The sequence below is a fragment of the Staurois parvus genome, unplaced genomic scaffold (assembly GCF_062004578.1).
Source record: "Staurois parvus isolate SC_StPar_1 unplaced genomic scaffold, SC_StPar_1.0 ptg000096l, whole genome shotgun sequence".
NCBI lineage: Eukaryota > Metazoa > Chordata > Amphibia > Anura > Ranidae > Staurois > Staurois parvus.
This window is the reverse complement of record NW_028317892.1, coordinates 17611170-17630222: the sequence shown is the minus strand read 5'-3', so window position 1 is coordinate 17630222 and position 19053 is coordinate 17611170. Positions and strand designations below refer to the sequence as shown.

The window sequence follows — 19053 nt, the reverse complement described above, 5'->3', positions numbered from 1 at the left end:
AGTGGTCACTTTGATTTATAATTACACTATATGGAGATACATGATTGTATTCATGTGATACAAGCGCTTCACTAATTTTTAATTTTAGAAATAAAAGCATAATTTCATGTATAATCTTATATTCACTGAAAAAATTATAGGATGCAATTGGTAATTTTGAGCAAAAATTCAGCTTTTGTTCCATTTTTGTGTCCAATTTGTTTATAAAAAGCTCCCCACAATATGAAAGTTCCACCAATAAATTAGTGTACAAAACTTAAAATCAAAAACAGAAAAATAGTAAGAAACATATAAATGCTATCATACTGAAGATTGATGAAGTAATTATGGTTCTATGACTTAAGGAAACCCAGGCCAGAACTGGGCATTTGTAGGAATCAAAAAGTCTACCATTAAATTACACTGCTCAAAAAAATTAAAGGAACACTTTGAAAACACATCAGATCTCAATGGGGAAACATATAATGCTGGATATCTACACTGATATGGACTGGTTAATGTGTTAGGAACATAAAGATGCCCCATCGTTTGATGGAAATGAAAATTATCAACCTACAGAGAACTGAATTCAAAGACCCCCCAAAAATCAAAGTGAAAAAATTATGCAGCAGGCTAGTCCATTTTGCTGAAATTTCATTGCAGTAACTTCAAATGGTACTTAACAGTTTGTATAGCTCCCACGCGCTTGTATGTATGCCTGATAACTTCGGGGCATGCTCTTAATGAGACAACGGATGGTGTATTTCCTCCCAGATCTGGACCAGAGCATCATTGAGCTCCTGGACAGTCTGAGGTGCAACCTGGCGGCGTCGGTTGGACTGAGACATGATATCCCAGAGGTGTTCTATTGGATTTAGGTCAGGTGAGCATGGAGGCCATTCAATGGTATCAATTCCTTCATCCTCCAGGAGCTGCCCGCATACTCTCCCCAAATGAGGCCGGGCATTGTCGTGCACCAGGAGGAATCCAGGACCCACTGAACCAGCGTAGGGTCTGAGACAATGGGTCCAAGGATTTCATCCCGATACCTAATGGCAGTCAAGGTGCCATTGTCTAGCCTGTAGAGGTCTGTACTTCCTTCCATGGATATGCCTCCCCAGATCACCACTGACCCACCACCAATACGGTCATGCTGAACGATGTTACAGGCAGCATAACCTGCTCTCATCTGTGAAAAGCACAGGGCACCAGTGGTGGACCTGCCAATTCTGGTGTTCAATGGCAAATGCCAATTGAGCTCTATGGTGCCGTGCAGTGAGCACAGGGCCCACTAGAGGAAGTCAGACCCTCAGGCCACCCTCATGAAGTCTGTTTCTGATTGTTTGGTCAGAGACATTCACACCAGTGGCCTGCTGGAGGTCATTTTGTAGGGCTCTGGCAGTACTCATCCTGTTCCTCCTTGCACAAAGGAGCAGATACCGGTCCTGCTGATGGGTTAAGGACCTTCTACGGCCTTGTCCAGCTCTCCTACAGTAACTGCCTATCTCCTGAAATCTCCTCCATGCTCTTGAGACAGTGCTGGGAGGTTTACACAGTAAACCTTCTGGCAATGGCATGTATTGATGTGCCATCCTGAAGGAGCTGGACTACCTGTGCAACCTCTAGAGGGTCAAGGTATTGCCTCATGCTACCAGTAGTGACACTGGCCCTAGCCAAATGCAAAGCTAGTGGAAAACAGTCAGAAAAGATAAGTAGGCAAAAAACATCAGTGGCCTCCACTTGTAAAACCATTCCTGTTTTGGGCGTTGTCTCATTGTTGCCCATCTAGTGCACCTGTTGTTAATTTCATTAACACCAAAGCAGCCAAAACTGATTAACAACCTCCTCTGCTACTTAACTGACCAGATCAATATCCCAGGAGTTTAATTGACTTGATGCTATAATCTGATTAAAAAGTGTTCCTTTCATTTTTTTTAGCAGTGTATAATAGTGGAGCATTTTGCAGGAGATAGGATAGGCTTGCAGCTTAGCACTCAGCTGACATTTGCAAGTAAATGAGAAAAAAAACTCCACAGGTAATCCCTGAAAAGTAATGCTACAATATGAAAGCAACTAAAGGGTAGAGAGTCATATTATAGCAAATGCCCATTTGTGTGTAGTTCTTTTATTTCAGCATTTTAAAGCTTGCAGGGATGGACTTAAGTAAACAAATAGAAAAAAAGAATAAAAAAAAGAGTAAGGCACAGGTGAAATATTTAAGGTGGGTGTATGAGTAAACAAAACTGGAAGAAGGGAGAAAGCCATAAGTATGGAAAAATTATGCTTACAAATAGTAACAAGATACAGTATGTACGGAAGCCATGCTGGACAGGGCTTTGTGAGTTTGTGGACTCACTCCCCCAGACCCAGTGGAAGCAAGAGAGGTGGAGTGGGAATCCTCCTATCCCCACAGTGTACCTTTCAGGTTTTTCACTCTCTGTCTCTCTCATCATTTGATGCTCACTTTGTACGTCTATTTTCTCCAATTTCTTTAAGAATTGCTGTCATCTACCGGCCCCCTGGACCGTTATCAACTTTCCTTAATGATTTCTCTGCTTGACTACCCTACTTTCTCTCTTCTGAAATTCCCACAATCATTCTCGGTGACGTCAACATCCCTGTTAATACTAACACTCCTGCTATTTCTAAACTTCTTAGTTCAACCTCCTCATTTGACCTAAAGCAATGGGTACATGCTCCTAACTCACTCTGAAGGCAATACCCTTGACCTTGTATTCTCCTACCTATGCACTCCGTCCAACCTTTTCAACAATCCCTTTCCTCTCTCTGATCACCACCTTATTAGTTTCACTCTCCCCATGTCTTCCACCACTTCTCCCTCCAATTGCCTAACAATTACCCGTAGAGACCTTCGCCACTTTAACCCTTCCCTTCTCCACTGTGCTACTGACCATCTTTATGACAAAATCTCACCCCTGTCCTGCCCCAATCTAGCCACTTCTGTCTACAATAGATCCCTGTCCTCTGCCCTGGATAAGCTTGCCCCTTTCACTACACAAGGAAACAGGCCCTGACCCCCACAACTCTGGCAAACAGACAATACCAGAAGTCTCAAAAACTGCAGCCACTCTCTTGAGCATCTGTGGCGTAAGCCTAAGTCTCACAAAGACTTCAACCAATATAAAACTGCCCTCCAATAATACAACTCTTGCCTCCACACTGCCAAGCAGACCTATTTTATCACTCTCATTAACATCATCTCATCCAGTCCCCATCAGTTCTTCTCTACCTTTAACTCTCTTCTTCGTTCTTCACTGCCTCCACCCACTAACTCACTCAGTTGCCCAGGAGATCGCCAATCACTTCAAAAATAAGATCAATGTAATTCATAATGAAATCTCCACTTTACAGATAGCTCCCCCACTTAACACCCCATGTCCACAGGTACACTCAACACTTGCTACTACAGATGAGGTTGCTAAACTTCTTTCTAACGCCCACCTAACCACCTGTTCCCTGGACCCTATTCCCTCTCAAATATTGCGGTCACCGTCTCTTCTGGCACCTTTCCCAACACTCTAATGCATGCACTAGTCACCCTTATACTTAAAAAGCTTTCCTTGGACCCCACCAATCTTAACAACCTATGTCTCATCTCCTTGCTCCCCTTTTCCTCTAGACTCCTTGAATGTCTGGTCTATAACCAACTGAGTGGCCATCTCATCAAGAATAACCTAACCTTCTTGATCCCCTTCCGTCTGGATTTCGCCATCAACACTCCACAGAAACTGCTCTCCTGAAACTCACACCTATTTACTAACAGCAAAAACCAATGCACACAATTCTGTACTCCTACTTCTGGACCTCTCAGTTGCCTTTAATACGGTTGACCAACCCTTCCTCCTCAAAAAAGTTTACTCCCTGGTATTTGTGACTGTGCTCTTCGTTGGTTCTCTCCTCCTACCTATCCCACTGCATCTTCAGTGTCACAATTCTACTTCCTCCTCTTCTTTTCCGTTGGGGTCCCCAAGGTTCTGTTCTTGGACCTCTCTTATTCTCAATCTACACCTCCTCCCTGGGTCAGCTGATAGCCTCCCTTGGCATTCAATATTCTTTCTACGCTGATCACACCCAAATCTATCTCTCAACCCCTCAGATCACAACAGTCTCCTCACGTGTCACTAACTTACTGACCGACACAACAGCTTGGATGTCACACCACTTCCTTAAACTCAATCTATCCAAAACGGAGCTCATAATATTTCCTCTCCCACATGCCCCTTCCCCTGACTTCTCTGTCAAGATCAATGGCACAGTCATCAACCCATCCCCGCATGCCAAGGTTCTAGGTGTAATCCTGGACTATAAACTCTCCATTTCGGCCCCACATCCAATCACTTTCCAAAGCTTGCCACCTCAACCTCCGCAACATCTCCAAAATACACTCCTTCCTAACCAATGACACCACAAAGCTCCTAATTCACTCCCAGGTTATCTTTTGCCTTGACTACTACAACTCCCTCCTCATTGGCTTACCTTTACATAGGTTATCCCCCCTCCAGTCCATCATGAATGCTGCTGCCAGGCTCATCCTCCTTACCAGCTGTTCAGTGTCTGATACCCCTCTCTGCCATTCCCTCCATTGGCTGCCACTCACCCAACAAATTAAATTCCAAATACTAACAACTTACAAAGCCATCTACAACTTGGCCTCCAGCTATATCATTAACCTATTCTCAAAATACCAACCAAATCGCACTCTTCATTCCTCCCAAGACCTAATGTCAGGGCTCCTGGGTATGACCAGAGGTGTGTGACTGACGCAGGGAAACGCAGACTTCAGATATGTTATAAACAATGTAATTTATTAACACTAACCATACAAACATAAACGCAGTGCAATACTAAAACATAACACAGTGCAAACAAACCAAACCAACCACCCACAGATGACAGTACATACAATGCAAGCGTCGTCAGGCAGGCCGGGTCAATATCAGTCGGGCAGGTAGGTACAGGGGGAGCAAGCGGAGAATGGTCGGGGTCACAGGCCAGGTTCAGCAGGTAGCGGGCAGCGTGATACAGAGGGTCAGGCAGAGGAGAATGGTCAGACCATCCAGGGATCAGAGCAGGGTCAGCAGAGAATCAGACAGGAACAGAGAGCAGGAACAGGATACAGGGCCCAAGAGAAACACAACACCAAGGCAGAGTCTGCAGGTCTGAATGTCCCTTAAATACACCAGTATAATTAGTTCCAGGTGTTTGACTGGCTGCAAGGTTGAGTCTCTGATTGCTGGGAGCACCCGCTGGCCAGCCCTGGTACTGCAGCTCATGAGGCAGCTGAGTCCCACTATTGCTGGCCAGTCCATTCCTGACAGTACCCCCCCTCAAGGAGCGGCCTCAGGACGCTCCAAACAGTCCTAGCTGGGCAAAATGTTCCACCGCCCGGGTCTGGTAACTGGCGGGATATCAAAGACTGGCACACCGGGCAGGACTCCGGGCAGCGGCACACCGGGCAGAGGCACATCGGGCAGGACTCCGGGCAGAGGCACATCGGGCAGGACTCCGGGCAGAGGCACATCGGGCTGGACTCCAGGCAGAGGCACTCCGGGCAGCGGCACAACGGGCAGAGGCACATCGGGCCGGACTCCGGGCAGAGGCACATCGGGCCGGACTCCGGGCAGAGGCACATCGGGCCGGACTCCGGGCAGAGGCACATCGGGCCGGACTCCGGGCAGAGGCACATCGGGCCGGACTCCGGGCAGAGGCACATCGGGCCGGACTCCGGGCAGAGGCACATCGGGCCGGACTCCGGGCAGAGGCACATCGGGCCGGACTCCGGGCAGAGGCACATCGGGCCGGACTCCGGGCAGAGGCACATCGGGCCGGACTCCGGGCAGAGGCACATCGGGCCGGACTCCGGGCAGAGGCACATCGGGCCGGACTCCGGGCAGAGGCACATCGGGCAGGACTCCGGGCAGAGGCACATCGGATTACCAGGCGAAGCAGCAGGCAGCGGGCCACCAGGCGGGGCAGCAGGCACGGGGCCCCCAGGCGGAGCAGCAGGCAGCGGGCCCCCGGGCGGAGCAGCAGGCAGCGGGCCCCCAGGCGGAGCAGCAGGCAGCGGGCCCCCGGGCGGAGCAGCAGGCACCGGGCCCCCGGGCGGGGCAACAGGCATCGGGCCCCCGGGCGGGGCGACCGGCATCGGGTCCCCAGGCGGGGCGACGGGCGCCGGGCCCCCAGGAGGGGCGACAGGCATCGGGCCCCCAGGCGGGGCGACGGGCCCCCAGGTGGGGAGACGGGCGTCGGGCCCCCAGGAGGGGCGACGGGCGTCGGGCCCCCAGGAGGGGCGACGGGTGTCGGGCCCCCAGGAGGGGCGACAGGCATCGGGCCCCCAGGCGGGGCGACAGGCATCGGGCCCCCAGGCGGGGCAACAGGCATCGAGCCCCCAGGCGGGGCGACAGGCATCGGGCCCCCAGGCGGAGCAGCGGGCGCCTGACCCCCAGGCGGAGCGACAGGTCTCGGGCCCTCAGGCGGAGCGGCGGGCGCCGGACCCCCAGATGGAGCGACAGGTCTCGGGCCCTCAGGCGGAGCGGCGGGCGCCGGACCCCCAGGTGGAGCGACAGGTCTCGGGCCCCCAGGCGGAGCGGCGGGCGCCGGACCCCCAGGTGGAGCGACAGGTCTCGGGCCCTCAGGCGGAGCGGCGGGCGCCGGACCCCCAGGTGGAGCGACAGGCCTCGGGCCCTCAGGCGGAGCGGCGGGTGCCGGGCCCCCAGGCGGAGTGACAGGTCTCGGGCCCCCAGGCGGAGCGACAGGTCTCGGGCCCCCAGGCGGAGCGGCGGGCGCCGGACCCCCAGGTGGAGCGACAGGTCTCGGGCACTCAGGCGGAGCGGCGGGCGCTGGACCCCCAGGTGGAGCGACAGGTCTCGGGCCCTCAGGCGGAGCGGCGGGCGCCGGACCCCCAGGTGGAGCGACAGGTCTCGGGCCCTCAGGCGGAGCGACAGGTCTCAGGCCCCCAGGTGGGGCGGCGGGCGCCGGACCCCCAGGCGGAGCGGCGGGCGCCGGACCCCCAGGCGGAGCGACAGGTCTCGGGCCCCCAGGCGAAGCGGCGGGCACCGAGTCACCAGGCACGACAGTGGGCTCCGAGTCAACTGGCATGACCGCTGGCACTGGGTCAGACATTGGATCGTCTGGCTGGACAGCGGGCATCGGGTCACCAGGCATCAGGTCATTTGGCTCGACAGCGGGCACCGCGTCATCTGGCAAGGCAGTGGGCTCCGAGTCAACTGGTATGACCGCGGGCACTGGGTCAGACATTGGATCGTCTGACTGGACAGCGGGCATCGGGTCACCAGGTATCAAGTCATTTGGCTCGACAGCGAGCACCGCGTCATCTGGCAAGGCAGTGGGCTCCGAGTCAACTGGCATGACCGCGAGCACTGGGGCAGACATTGAATCGTCTGGCTGGACAGCGGGCATCGGGTCACCAGGCATCAGGTCATTTGGCTCGACAGCGGGCACCGCGTCATCTGGCAAGGCAGTGGGCTCCGAGTCAACAGGCACGACAGTGGGCACCGGGTCATCAGGTACCGGATTGTCTGGCTCGACAGCGGGCATCGGGTCACCAGGTATGACAGCGGGCACTGGGTCACCAGGCATCAGGTCATTCGGCTTGCCAGCGGGCACCGCGTCATCTGGCAAGGCAGTGGGCATCGGGTCAACTGGCCTAATAGGATCGTCAGGCTGGATCAGTTCATCACGCTGGGTAGAGGCATCAGGCTGAATGCCGGCTTCAGGCTGAGTAGAGGCTTCAGGCCGAGTAGAGGCTTCAGGCCGAGTAGAGGCTTCAGGCCGAGTAGAGGCATCAGGCCGAGTAGAGGCTTCAGGCCGAGTACAGGCATCAGGCCGAGTGCAGGCATCAGGCCGAGTGCAGGCATCAGGCCGAGTGCAGGCATCAGGCCGAGTAGAGGATTCAGGCCGAGTAGAGGATTCAGGCTGAGTAGAGGCTTCAGGCTGAACCACGGAAGGCAGGTTCACCGGTTTGGATACTGGCAGGATGGTATTGGTTGGAAAGAATTTTCGCTTTTTTCTGGTTTTAACTACTGGAGCACTGTAAGTAAACGCAGGTCTGCAAACGAATGGAGCAGCTGGAGACAGAGAAGAACTGGAGGATGGAACAGGAGAGGGAGCAGTTGCTACAGAGGGCTTTTTTTACAGGGTTAAAGGCAGGATAGGTGCAGCGAGTGGGACCAGGGTACTGACATGCGGTAGATAGCAGGGCAGGAGGAGCTGTTGGGAATACAGCAGTAGAGCTTTGAGGAAATAGATTAGAAGCAGGACTGGGTTTTTGTAAGCTGACTGAGGCTGGGTGCAACAAGTCTGTCCATGTCTGCAGTATGGGTTGAACAAAGCTGAGCTTACACAAAGCCTGTCTGACCAAAGACTGCACTGCGTTTATACAATCTTAGTGTCTGTGGTGAACATGTGGAATAACGCTCCAGAAAGTAACCCACATCATCCTCTAATAACCACACCAGGGACTCTACCTGGTCTGCACTAAATGGTGGCAAAAATTCATCCCTGCATTCGGGGGTACCAGATAAAACCAACTCAGCACAAACCTCAATCAAAGGCTGCACCTCAGAGAACTCTGTGCCCTGATCTACTAGAACATGAGCGAGCCGTATACATTCTAGCAGTTCATCCCGGGGATACTCCTTCAGAGTCTGATAAGCATATTCTCTGTCATCAAACACTAGCAGATATAAATACACAACCTCATCCAGATCCATCCTTCCCATCAACAAGCCAAGATGGCTTCCCTGTGCAGCCACTTCTGGTCAGGATTGGCCTTGGTGTAATGTCAGGGCTCCCGGGTATGACCAGAGGTGTGTGACTGACGCAGGGAAACGCAGACTTCAGATATGTTATAAACAATGTAATTTATTAACACTAACCATACAAACATAAACGCAGTGCAATACTAAAACATAACACAGTGCAAACAAACCAAACCAACCACCCACAGATGACAGTACATACAATGCAAGCGTGGTCAGGCAGGCCGGGTCAATATCAGTCGGGCAGGTAGGTACAGGGGGAGCAAGCGGAGAATGGTCGGGGTCACAGGCCAGGTTCAGCAGGTAGCGGGCAGCGTGGTACAGAGGGTCAGGCAGAGGAGAATGGTCAGACAAGCCAGGGATCAGAGCAGGGTCAGCAGAGAATCAGACAGGAACAGAGAGCAGGAACAGGATACAGGGCCCAAGATAAACACAACACCAAGGCAGAGTCTGCAGGTCTGAATGTCCCTTAAATACACCAGTATAATTAGTTCCAGGTGTTTGACTGGCTGCAAGGTTGAGTCTCTGATTGTTGGGAGCACCCGCTGGCCAGCCCTGGTACTGCAGCTCATAAGGCAGCTGAGTCCCACTATTGCTGGCCAGTCCATTCCTGACACCTACTACTCCAGGGGTGGCTAACCTGTGGCTCTCCAGCTGTTCTGGAACTACATTTCCCATGAGGCATTGCAAAGATGGGAAGTTACTGACTTGCAGAGGCATGATAGAACTTGTAGTCCTGCAGCAGCTGGAGAGCCGCAGGTTGGCCACCCCTGTACTACTCTCTAGTTCCCTTGACACCTCCTCCCATGCTCAACTGCAGGACTTCTCCCAAGCCTCATCTTATGGAGTTCCCTACCCTAATCTGTCTATCTCCTACTCTGTCTACTCTGCCTCCACCTAAAAACTGTACATGTATTTTCTCCATTGGCTCGTCCCTCACAGTTATTACCTTTTGTATCACTTGACCCTCCCCTTTTAGATTGTAAGCTTTAACGAGCAGGGCTCTCGGATTCCTCCTGTATTCAATTTTACTGTAACTGTACTGTTTGCCCTTACATTGTAAAGTGCTGCACAAACTGTTGGCGCTATATAAATCCTGTAATAATAATAGATATGGGGTGGACAAAATAGAACCAAATAATTTGATTTTCAATTTTGCATGGCATTTTGTCTGAGCATAACATTTAAAGTCTATGCCCAGCCTAATTAATTAGTTTCTGTTTTTTGAAACCCCTTTCAGGTTTTTACTGGTATTAGGGCCTCCATTAGAGAGTCATGGGGATGGTTCACCAGACAAGAAGTGAGGGAAAATCCCAACCGCAACACAATTTTTTTGTTTTTTACGTAGAGTAAGGGAATGCTAGAACCTGTTAACCTTTTATTTATTATTATTAACCTTTTGTGACTGCAGAGATCCTGCAGTCACAAAAGACAGGTTGTGATGCTTAAAGTGATATTAAAGGTTCACTTGCTTTTTTCTTACAATAACAAACGTTTCAAACATTTCATACTTACTTGCTCTGTGGAATGGTTTTGCACACAGCCTGGATCCTCTTCTTCTGGTGTCAACCACATACCCCCCCCCAAAAAGCGCTCTGGGCTCAACCCCCACCCACCTGCTTGCGCTGGAGGCACTCATATGTGTTCATAATACACACAGAACAGAGCTGGGCCCTGCCCCCCACTGCTCGTCACTGGCTCTTGACAGCACCAAGAGCAAATAGCTCCACATTGTGCACGTGATCAGTTTCAGGTATTTTTTTAGAAGGGTCTGTGGGGGAAGCTGCATACAGAAGGTGTTCTACATTGCAGCATAGAATGCAGTAAGGTAAAACAAACCTTCTGCCTTTAAAACCTCTTTAACACAATTATCACTGTACCAAGGTGTGCTGGTGTGTGATTGATACAATACAACTTCTTTGCTGATTTTTATTGTTGTTGCTGCTTTTCTCTTATTTTCTGTCTGGTGAGGCTGTTGTCACTGTGACAGTAAGGAAAAATCTCTCCAGTGGTGCACCGAAAAGTGGTAAAACAAGGGTTCTAAAACCTTCTATATAAAAATGAAAAATAAAGTTTTGCTTGTGCATTAACTTTTATTCATGTTTTCTACAATAATTGTACCTATTTTGCATCTGCTGGTGACAGTTGTTTCTTGCTGGCATAACAGAAATCGAGTAGAGTCAAAGCTGACTGTAGCAAACTTCCATTTGGCACAGGCGGACACGCCTAGGCCTATGAGTTTGTTTAGAATAGGCACTGCCATTGCTTGAAGAACTCCATAAGCTTGACACTGGCTCTCTATTGACAGAAACAGCAAAAATGCTTTCAGTGTCAAACCAGGAAAAATAATGAAGGACATTATAGAAAACAATTACAAAAGAATGTTGTATTTACATAGTTATGCTACAATCATTGTATTCATCTTCCAAGCTCTGTTTGCTGTTTAACAGGTGCTTTTGTTTACATAATACCCTCAAATGATGTAGAAGTAGATTCAAATTAACATCTCTTAAATGGCACTATTTTCATAAACTGGCCTATGAAAAGTGTTTCATGGATTCCCTGCCTACAATAAAATGCTAGCAATAGCATTCAGTGGCACATTTACTTTTGTTAACATTAACCAATGTTAACTCATTTTATGATGCACGTTAATGTGCATGCACCACAATATGCAGTATATGAGCGCTGCCATTCATTCTAAATGGCACCCTAAAGGTGTGTATTTTATAATTTATTTTAGAATTGTAGTGTGCAATTGTATTATACAGTTGTAATTGTTGATAGCAGCTCCTTCACATATAATCTTTTGAATGTAACTTTGGTTTAGAGATAACGGGATTGATTTACTAAAAGAGCAGAGGATGTTCACTTTAAAAAGTAAATTTTGGGTTAGCTTAGTAAATGAGGTGAAGCTGTGCTGCCTATAATCAATCACATGCATGCAAAAATCCATTTTTTCTTATTTTCCTTGCAGATGCTCAGGTATTCTTTGCAGAGTGAATGTTCATGTAGCAAAGTATATTCTTATACTATAATCAGCTCTTTACTGTAAAATGTCTAATAATATATGTAGCTTAATACCTGAAACTGTAAAATAAACAGTTAGCATCTGGTGTTTAGGTTCTTCTGCAAGCTCTTGAGGACTGACAATGTCAGAAGATAAGCCATGGCTTTCACTGTGTTCTGTTTTTCTGTTTTCTGCATCACTGACTTCACAACAGAAATACATTTACACAATTAAGGCAAGTTATTGTTTATAATTTATCTCTTGTCAAAGTGACAAGAACAGCAACATCCAGGACAGCAAAGTTAAAAATCCAGTTGGGGTGACAATTTATACCATACATAATTGCTACAAAAGCTGCTTTGTAATATAACATTATCAAAGATATTACCCTTCTATTTACAGTCCTCACTATTCTGATCCTGTAATTGGTACACTATGTTCTCACACTTGCACAGAGCCTAACTTCAGTTTACAGGCAACCCAGCAACCTTATACTGCATTGCAGCAAGGTTTACTGTAAAGGGGGCTGAGGGGGCAGTGTATCTATATTCCAGCACAGGAACTGACCATGTAATTATAGTAAAGACAGCTCTTTCCATGCAACAGATAAAGCGTAGATCTAGTAAGTATATACAGTAGCGTTCCCTGCAACATATATCACTGACCTGTATAACATATTTAAGCAAATGATACAGTGGCTTGGAAATGCTGGTTAGTTAGACAGCTGCTGCCCCTTCTGGTAGGGAAAGTTAACCTAGTTCCCCACACTTTATGCTGAGCTCTGCCTATCTCCTTGTGCTGATAATAAAAGGGGGTAGGGCTTTGTCCAGACAGTCATTCTACTGCATGGGAAAGACAACACAGCCAGTCAGCAAGATGTAGGAAAGCGTCCCTGTTCCCTATTCCAGCAAAGCTGCTACTTGCCTGTGTCCAGGAGCCATTTCCGCTCCTGCTGTTATGTTTTCTTCCTGTCGCTATGTCATTCGCCCACATCCGGGAGACTTCCACAATGTAGGAGGATTGTAGTCCCCCTTGAAGCTACCAGCTGCTGGAGAACTGTCATCATAGACTGTGTCAAATATGGACACTTACCTGTGCAGATATACTGGGTGCTGGGGCAGCTGCTGTAGTTAGGGATTAATCTAGGGAAAGACTGTTACCGTTGTCATCTGCCATGATTTAGTTTTCAGTAAAGCTTTGAAGCTTTGTCTTTTCTGAAGTTACTAAAGAGGTTTACGCAAGTAACCGACACACACATGGTCTCCAGTATGGGTCAGTTAAGACACACTTAGGTATGAAGACAGCAAGTGGTTATCAGGGGTAACAGGTCTAGCAAGCAGCCTGTTGTGAAGCATGTACCTGTGATAGGTGGGACATCCTTTTGTAGCAAGGGAGTTGTTGTCAGCATTATCTCCCCTGGCAGTCCATTTCCTATAGCAACGAGAGCAGATCAGCGCTCAGAGGTCCCCAGCATGAGCACTAGGCACGGAAGAAGAAGAGTTAAGTGAATGCACGCATGGAGCCAGCGCTAAGAGCATGGCAGGGCCCCATTCTGTTATTGGGAAAGGAGTAGCGGAAATACACTAGAAAAGTGGAGTGGGCATAGACTCAGCATGTCCCTACTAAATGCAACAAGTAACTGTACTGGTGTAAATTAATACGGGGCCTGAGAGAGTTAAACGGAGTTCCGTTCATTGCTCGAGTGTACATGGTGAACAGCCGTCTCATAGTTGGTGTTCCGCCTTAAGGTTGAGTTATCCCAGAAAGAGACTCCCTGCCTTGTCCTGGGGCGTTAGGGTAAAGGTACCCTATGTGCAAGGCAATGACTCTGTTTTAGGTGCCCAGTGTTGCCCAGAGGTAACCCACCCCAGGGTAGGCATCTTATGTGACCCACACTTTGAACCCCAAAGAGAAGGGGAACATGGAGGAAGTGTCATCGCTGGCCCTACAGGCTCCTAATACATCAATAATCATATTTGTCACACAACAAATTTGCGTAGGGTTACTTCTGCAGTCCTCATAATTACTTGCGTGGTGTTTGTTGTCATAAAAGTGAAATAACTCACAGAATAGACTTAGCACTTTAATAGATAATCATCAACTTATAACAGTTCATTAAAACACTTCATTGCAGTCTCACTAAAGCTACTTTCACACTGCTCAGTTGCAAAACCGCAGTAAAAACACATATTAATTTGTACCATGTTTTTGTCATGTTTCCAGTGCATTTTGCACCTATGAAATAGGACGTGTGACCCAAGTGTGTTTTTTATGCATTTTTTCCCACCATTTTCTATTAATTTCAATGGAGGGGTGCATTTTTTTTTACCACACCAAACATGCACCAAAAATGCAGCAAGCAGGACTTTGAAAAACGCAACGGACCCGCAACTGACCAGTGTGAGGAGTTTCATATTTACTGGCCAAATGTTTTTCTTCCAATTTTTAAATGCAAAAATGGAAGAAAAATGTGGAATCTTGAAGCTCTGGTTGAAGAAAACCATGATACAAGGAACTGGACTTTAATGCAATGGCTCTTGCTAAAAACCATGCTTCTAGGACATGAATAACTCACAGCGAGATTACATGGTACTCATGTTTTCTCAATTGGCTTGAGCCAAAACAGCTTTTCAACTCTTCTCTACAGCACTAGTAAGCATGTAAACATTGTGCAAAAATTGGTAAGTTGTCAGAAAAAATATAAGGGGCAATGTTGAAGCGGAGAAAAAAAATCTTTTGTTCATTTTTTTTTTTAAGAGATGTTTAACCACTTTCCCTCCTGAGGATTTACCTCCCTTCCTGACCAGGCCATTTTTTTGTGTTATGGCACTGCGTTACTTTAACTGACAATTGCGCGGTCATGCAACACTGCACCCAAATGAAATATACATCCTTTTTTCCCCCACAAATTGAGCTTTCTTTTGGTGGTATTTGATCACCTGTGCGTTCTTTATTTTTTGCGCTATAAAAAAAAAAAAGACCGACAATTTTGAGAAAAAAAACGAATTTCGGCAAATTTACGCCAAAATGTATTCTGCTACATGTCTTTGCTAAAAAAAATCCCAATATATGTAAATTATTGGTTTATGTAAAAGTTTTAGCGTTTACAAATGGCGGTATGGATACTGGACTTTTTTTTTTATACTAGTAATGGTAGCGATCAGCAACTTATAGCGGGACTGCGATGGGCATTCTGACACTGGGGGGAACTGACTTGGTGTCACTGACATCCCCAGTGATACCAATACAGTGATCAGTGCTAAAAAAAAGCACTGACACTGTACTAATGGTACTGGGCAGGAAGGGGTTAACATGACAGGCGATCAAAGGGTTAACTGTGTGCTTGGAGTGTTTTACATAGGGGGCCGTGTCAGTGTGCTTCACTGTAAGCACACTGCTTTGGATGGCTGTGCTGTGCCCGGTGATTGACAGCTGCGGCCGTGAATGGCGGCGCAGGTAGGGCTCACATGCGCCCCCCCACCTAGAAATGCATTTATATGTATACATATATATATATGTGATTTTGCGCACCTGTGCCGCCCTGTAGCAGTATTTCTGCTATAGGGCGGACGGGAAGCAGTTACCATAACATAAAACAAAATATGAATATTTATTTACCTTGCACTGGATGACTTTCTGTATGTTTCTCACCACCTTGATGTAATGGTCTTTTAGTCCTAAGAATAATAAAGCTAGATAAAGGGTCAACATCATCTTGATCCAGTATATCAGGCCCATTAATGCCAATATCTTGCCACTTATGTGCTTCTGAAATATCTCTGAAATTGGTATGACTGATATTTACTTCACTAAGTGACAGTACTTGAGTAACTGATGGTGTGTTCTCTTTTACATCTTGACCCTTTGCAACAGTTGGTAGTTTATCTAGCGGATTTTCATTCCATGTAACTAGGGTTTTATCGGCCTTTTGAGAGTCACTGTGAAAAGTACCATTGATTTGTCTGTGTAAAGGAGGGCATGAAACACTTATCTGAGATGAAGAAAGACCATAAGAAATAAACTGTGTGCCAGATTTCTGAAAGTGGCATTTTTGCTTGACATATGCCTGCTCCTCTTCTAGAATTCCTAAAACATGAATATAATAAGCAATCCACATGTCACAATCTCCATGAAGTGTACTTATCAATAACAATATTATATTAATATTTTACAAAATAGTGAACTCAAGATCATTTGAAAAGCATCTGCTAAATGTTCAGGGCAAGCAGTATGTTAACTATTGAGAACCAGATAAATATACGGATCACTTTCTGTATATTGTGGATAAATAACATATCATTTAAATTGATTTTTGGTTTGTTTAGATAGTATACATAGGGTTAAAACTCCTGTCAATTTTTGCTCTGGGTGTCATATTGGTGAGATTACCTTTCACTTCCAATCCTAGAGACACAACAAGAACGCTATGGTGGCACACTCTTTTTTTTGTGCTTTGGTGTTTTATAGTTGTAAGAGCACTCCTTTCAGGTTGCCCAAAGAGGTGCAAGGCTGGATCTTTTGGCATCTTCTATGTTATGAACTATTCTAGTTTTATACCAACTGACTTCTTCTAGTATTTACTGTATGTGATACTGTATTATGCTTTGATACAATATTAACATCTACAGAGTGTGGATACTTTTATGTTAGTTTATGTTTTCTGGCCCATGCACATACTAGTTACTTGGAATAGTGAATTTGATAGCAAAGAATCTGTAGGGGAATGTTTCCTGGTACCTATGATTGGAGTTATAAAAAAAATGTACTTTTCTCCTTTTACCGCCTGCAAATGTACTAATATTATCCTGATGGAACATCTGGGTGATGTGCAGTCTGCTTCCATACACAGAAGGACGTCTATGGAAATCCTCAGAAAAATTATTATATAATTGGATCGAAAGATTGGACTAAAACTGGAATGGTGAAATCCACTTAAGAGCTGTTATTCAAAACATGTAGAAAACTTAACAGCCTATGTCATGGGTGTTAAACTCAATTTAATCGTTGGCCACATCAGCCTTATGATTGCCCTTAAAAGACCGTTTATATCTTTAAGACTGGATGTCCAGAGCACCCCCCCTTTATATCAGATGTCAAGAACCCTCACATCATCTGAAGTCAAGAGTCCCCCACCCACCCATACATCACAGTGCACCCCCCTTACCTTAGTTGCTGCTGGGAAGCAGAAAATGGAGGATCTGTAGAAGGACCAGAGGAGAGCTGGAGTTAGCTGCTGGGGTCTGCTGAATGCGGAGGCCAGGGGAGGTGGAGATGAGGAAGTGCTGCAGCTGTACAGAGAGACGAGAGATCTGTAGAAGTCCTGTCCTCCTCTCTGCTGTCGACTGTTGAGACAAGTTGGGGGGGAGATGAGGGGGGTGCCGCAGCTACAGAAGAGGTGTGAGGGCCACATGAAATGGTCTGGAGGGCCAGATTTGGCCTGTGGGCCTTGTGTTTGACACATGTGGCCTATGTGTTTCAGGGGATCACTCTGCCCCCTTCATTCAGATCAGAGAACCAGTCAGACTTGGACTGGAACAGACATGGCTGCACAGCATGAACAGATTATCCAGATTTTATCTACAGCTCGAGTCCCTCAACAGCTGTTCTGTAAACTTCAGACAGGAAATATGAAAAAAGCATATCCCTCTATAGCAGGGGTGGGCAAACTTTTTGACTTGAGGGCCGCAATGGGTTCATATATTGGACCCGGGGGCCGGACCAAAAAAAATTTGTAACATTAAATGTTTAGATTAATTTAAGGTAGAAAAGCATAAAAAGAGTTATTTTACAAAACTTTTATGCCCCCCACTAGCTGCTGGCCGGCCCAGCCACTACCATGCCATCCATAGTAAGTATAGTAATATTCCCCCATAGTAAGCATAGTAATTAATCCCCCATATAGTAATTCATCCCCCATAGTAATTCATCCCCCATATAGTAATTCATCCCCCCTATAGTAATTCATCCCCCCTATAGTAATTCATTTCCCATATTAATTCATCCCTCATATAGTATTTCATCCCCCATAGTACTATTCCCCCCCAAGTAGTAAGCCAAGTCCCCCCTGTGTCAATTTACTTACCTTTGCTCCGCGCGTTCCTCTCGCCGTGTTCCCGCGCTGTTCCGGTCTTCAGGGCGGACTGTGAGAGGAGCCTAGCTCCCCTCACGTTCGTCACTCTGCCCCGCCTACACACATCCTGACAGCCAATGTTTGCCTGCCCTGGCTGTTTTTTTTTTATCACGCTCTGCGGGCCGGATTAAAAGGTCAGCCGGGCCGTAGTTTGCCCATTGCTGCTCTATAGTGTGTACTTGTCTCAATCTAGAGCACTGCTGCCTTGTTCCTCTGCTATCAGCCTGCATCACTTCTGCCAGATTTTCCTGACACCAAGAGAAAAAAGGTGACAGGGAGGGATCTCCAGCACACAGTCTGTGATTGACAGCCTCCGCTCTGTTCATGTGTGCAGGAGGGTGTGTCCCTTCCCCCCAATCAGCTCTCAGAGATCTTCTCACTGAGCTCTGCAGTGTGTAATTTTAGCTCTTCATCCCGTTTTTTGAAAGCTCAGACAAGCTTTATAAATTCTGGACTTTGAACTGATGTAGAGAAGACTGCAGATAAACATGTACAATTTATATACGTAGGTGACTTTGTTTCATCTCTGTTTATCATCTGAGGCCACTCATTTCACTGGGTATATGTAAGGGCTTACAACACCTTTAAGCCCTGATGAAGAGGGTGGAGTGAGGTCCCAAAAACACAGATAATAAGTGTATTACATGTTTTAAATAACAATCCAGTGTGGCGCTCCAATCTTTCGATCCAACTAACATACTTCTGCACACACTGTTGTCAGTGAAATTACTTGTTTTAACGGTCTAGCATAACATTTAAGGGTCTAGCATAACATTTCTTTTAGCATGCTGAAAGCCTGTAGCAAGTGTCCTGACTTGTTTTGGGGGAAAGGGAGACTTTTTCCTTAACAAAAAAAACACATCATTGTCAACTCAGGTTACAAGTGTATTCCTAAACCTCAACCTCGCCTACTAAGCCCTGCCAGATTCAGCCTCCAACAATTTGCACTATCCAACTAAAAGAAGCACAGTTAGCAGGTCTGAACTGGCCAAACTGATTAAAGGACAAGTGTACTCTTACTGACAAAATCTGCTGTGCCACAGCCAGCTGATGTGTTGCCAAAGTTTACGTAAATTAATACTTTTATAAAGCAGAAACAATTAGCAGCCTGGAGACATTGTTAAAATGGTCGT

At 47.0% G+C, this 19053-nt stretch overlaps 1 protein-coding gene across 1 annotated transcript in view; it reads right to left on the bottom strand.

The window, feature by feature from the left end:
- SHOC1 (shortage in chiasmata 1) overlaps positions 1 to 19053 on the bottom strand; it is a 250127-nt gene that overhangs the window by 112774 nt on the left and 118300 nt on the right. The window contains exons 12-14 of the mRNA XM_089670970.1: positions 15409 to 15876; positions 11865 to 11993; positions 10902 to 11078 (exon numbers count right to left, since the gene is read on the bottom strand). Of these exons, the coding sequence (XP_089527096.1) occupies positions 10902 to 11078; positions 11865 to 11993; positions 15409 to 15876 (774 nt within the window). The remainder of the gene's footprint in view (positions 1 to 10901; positions 11079 to 11864; positions 11994 to 15408; positions 15877 to 19053) is intronic.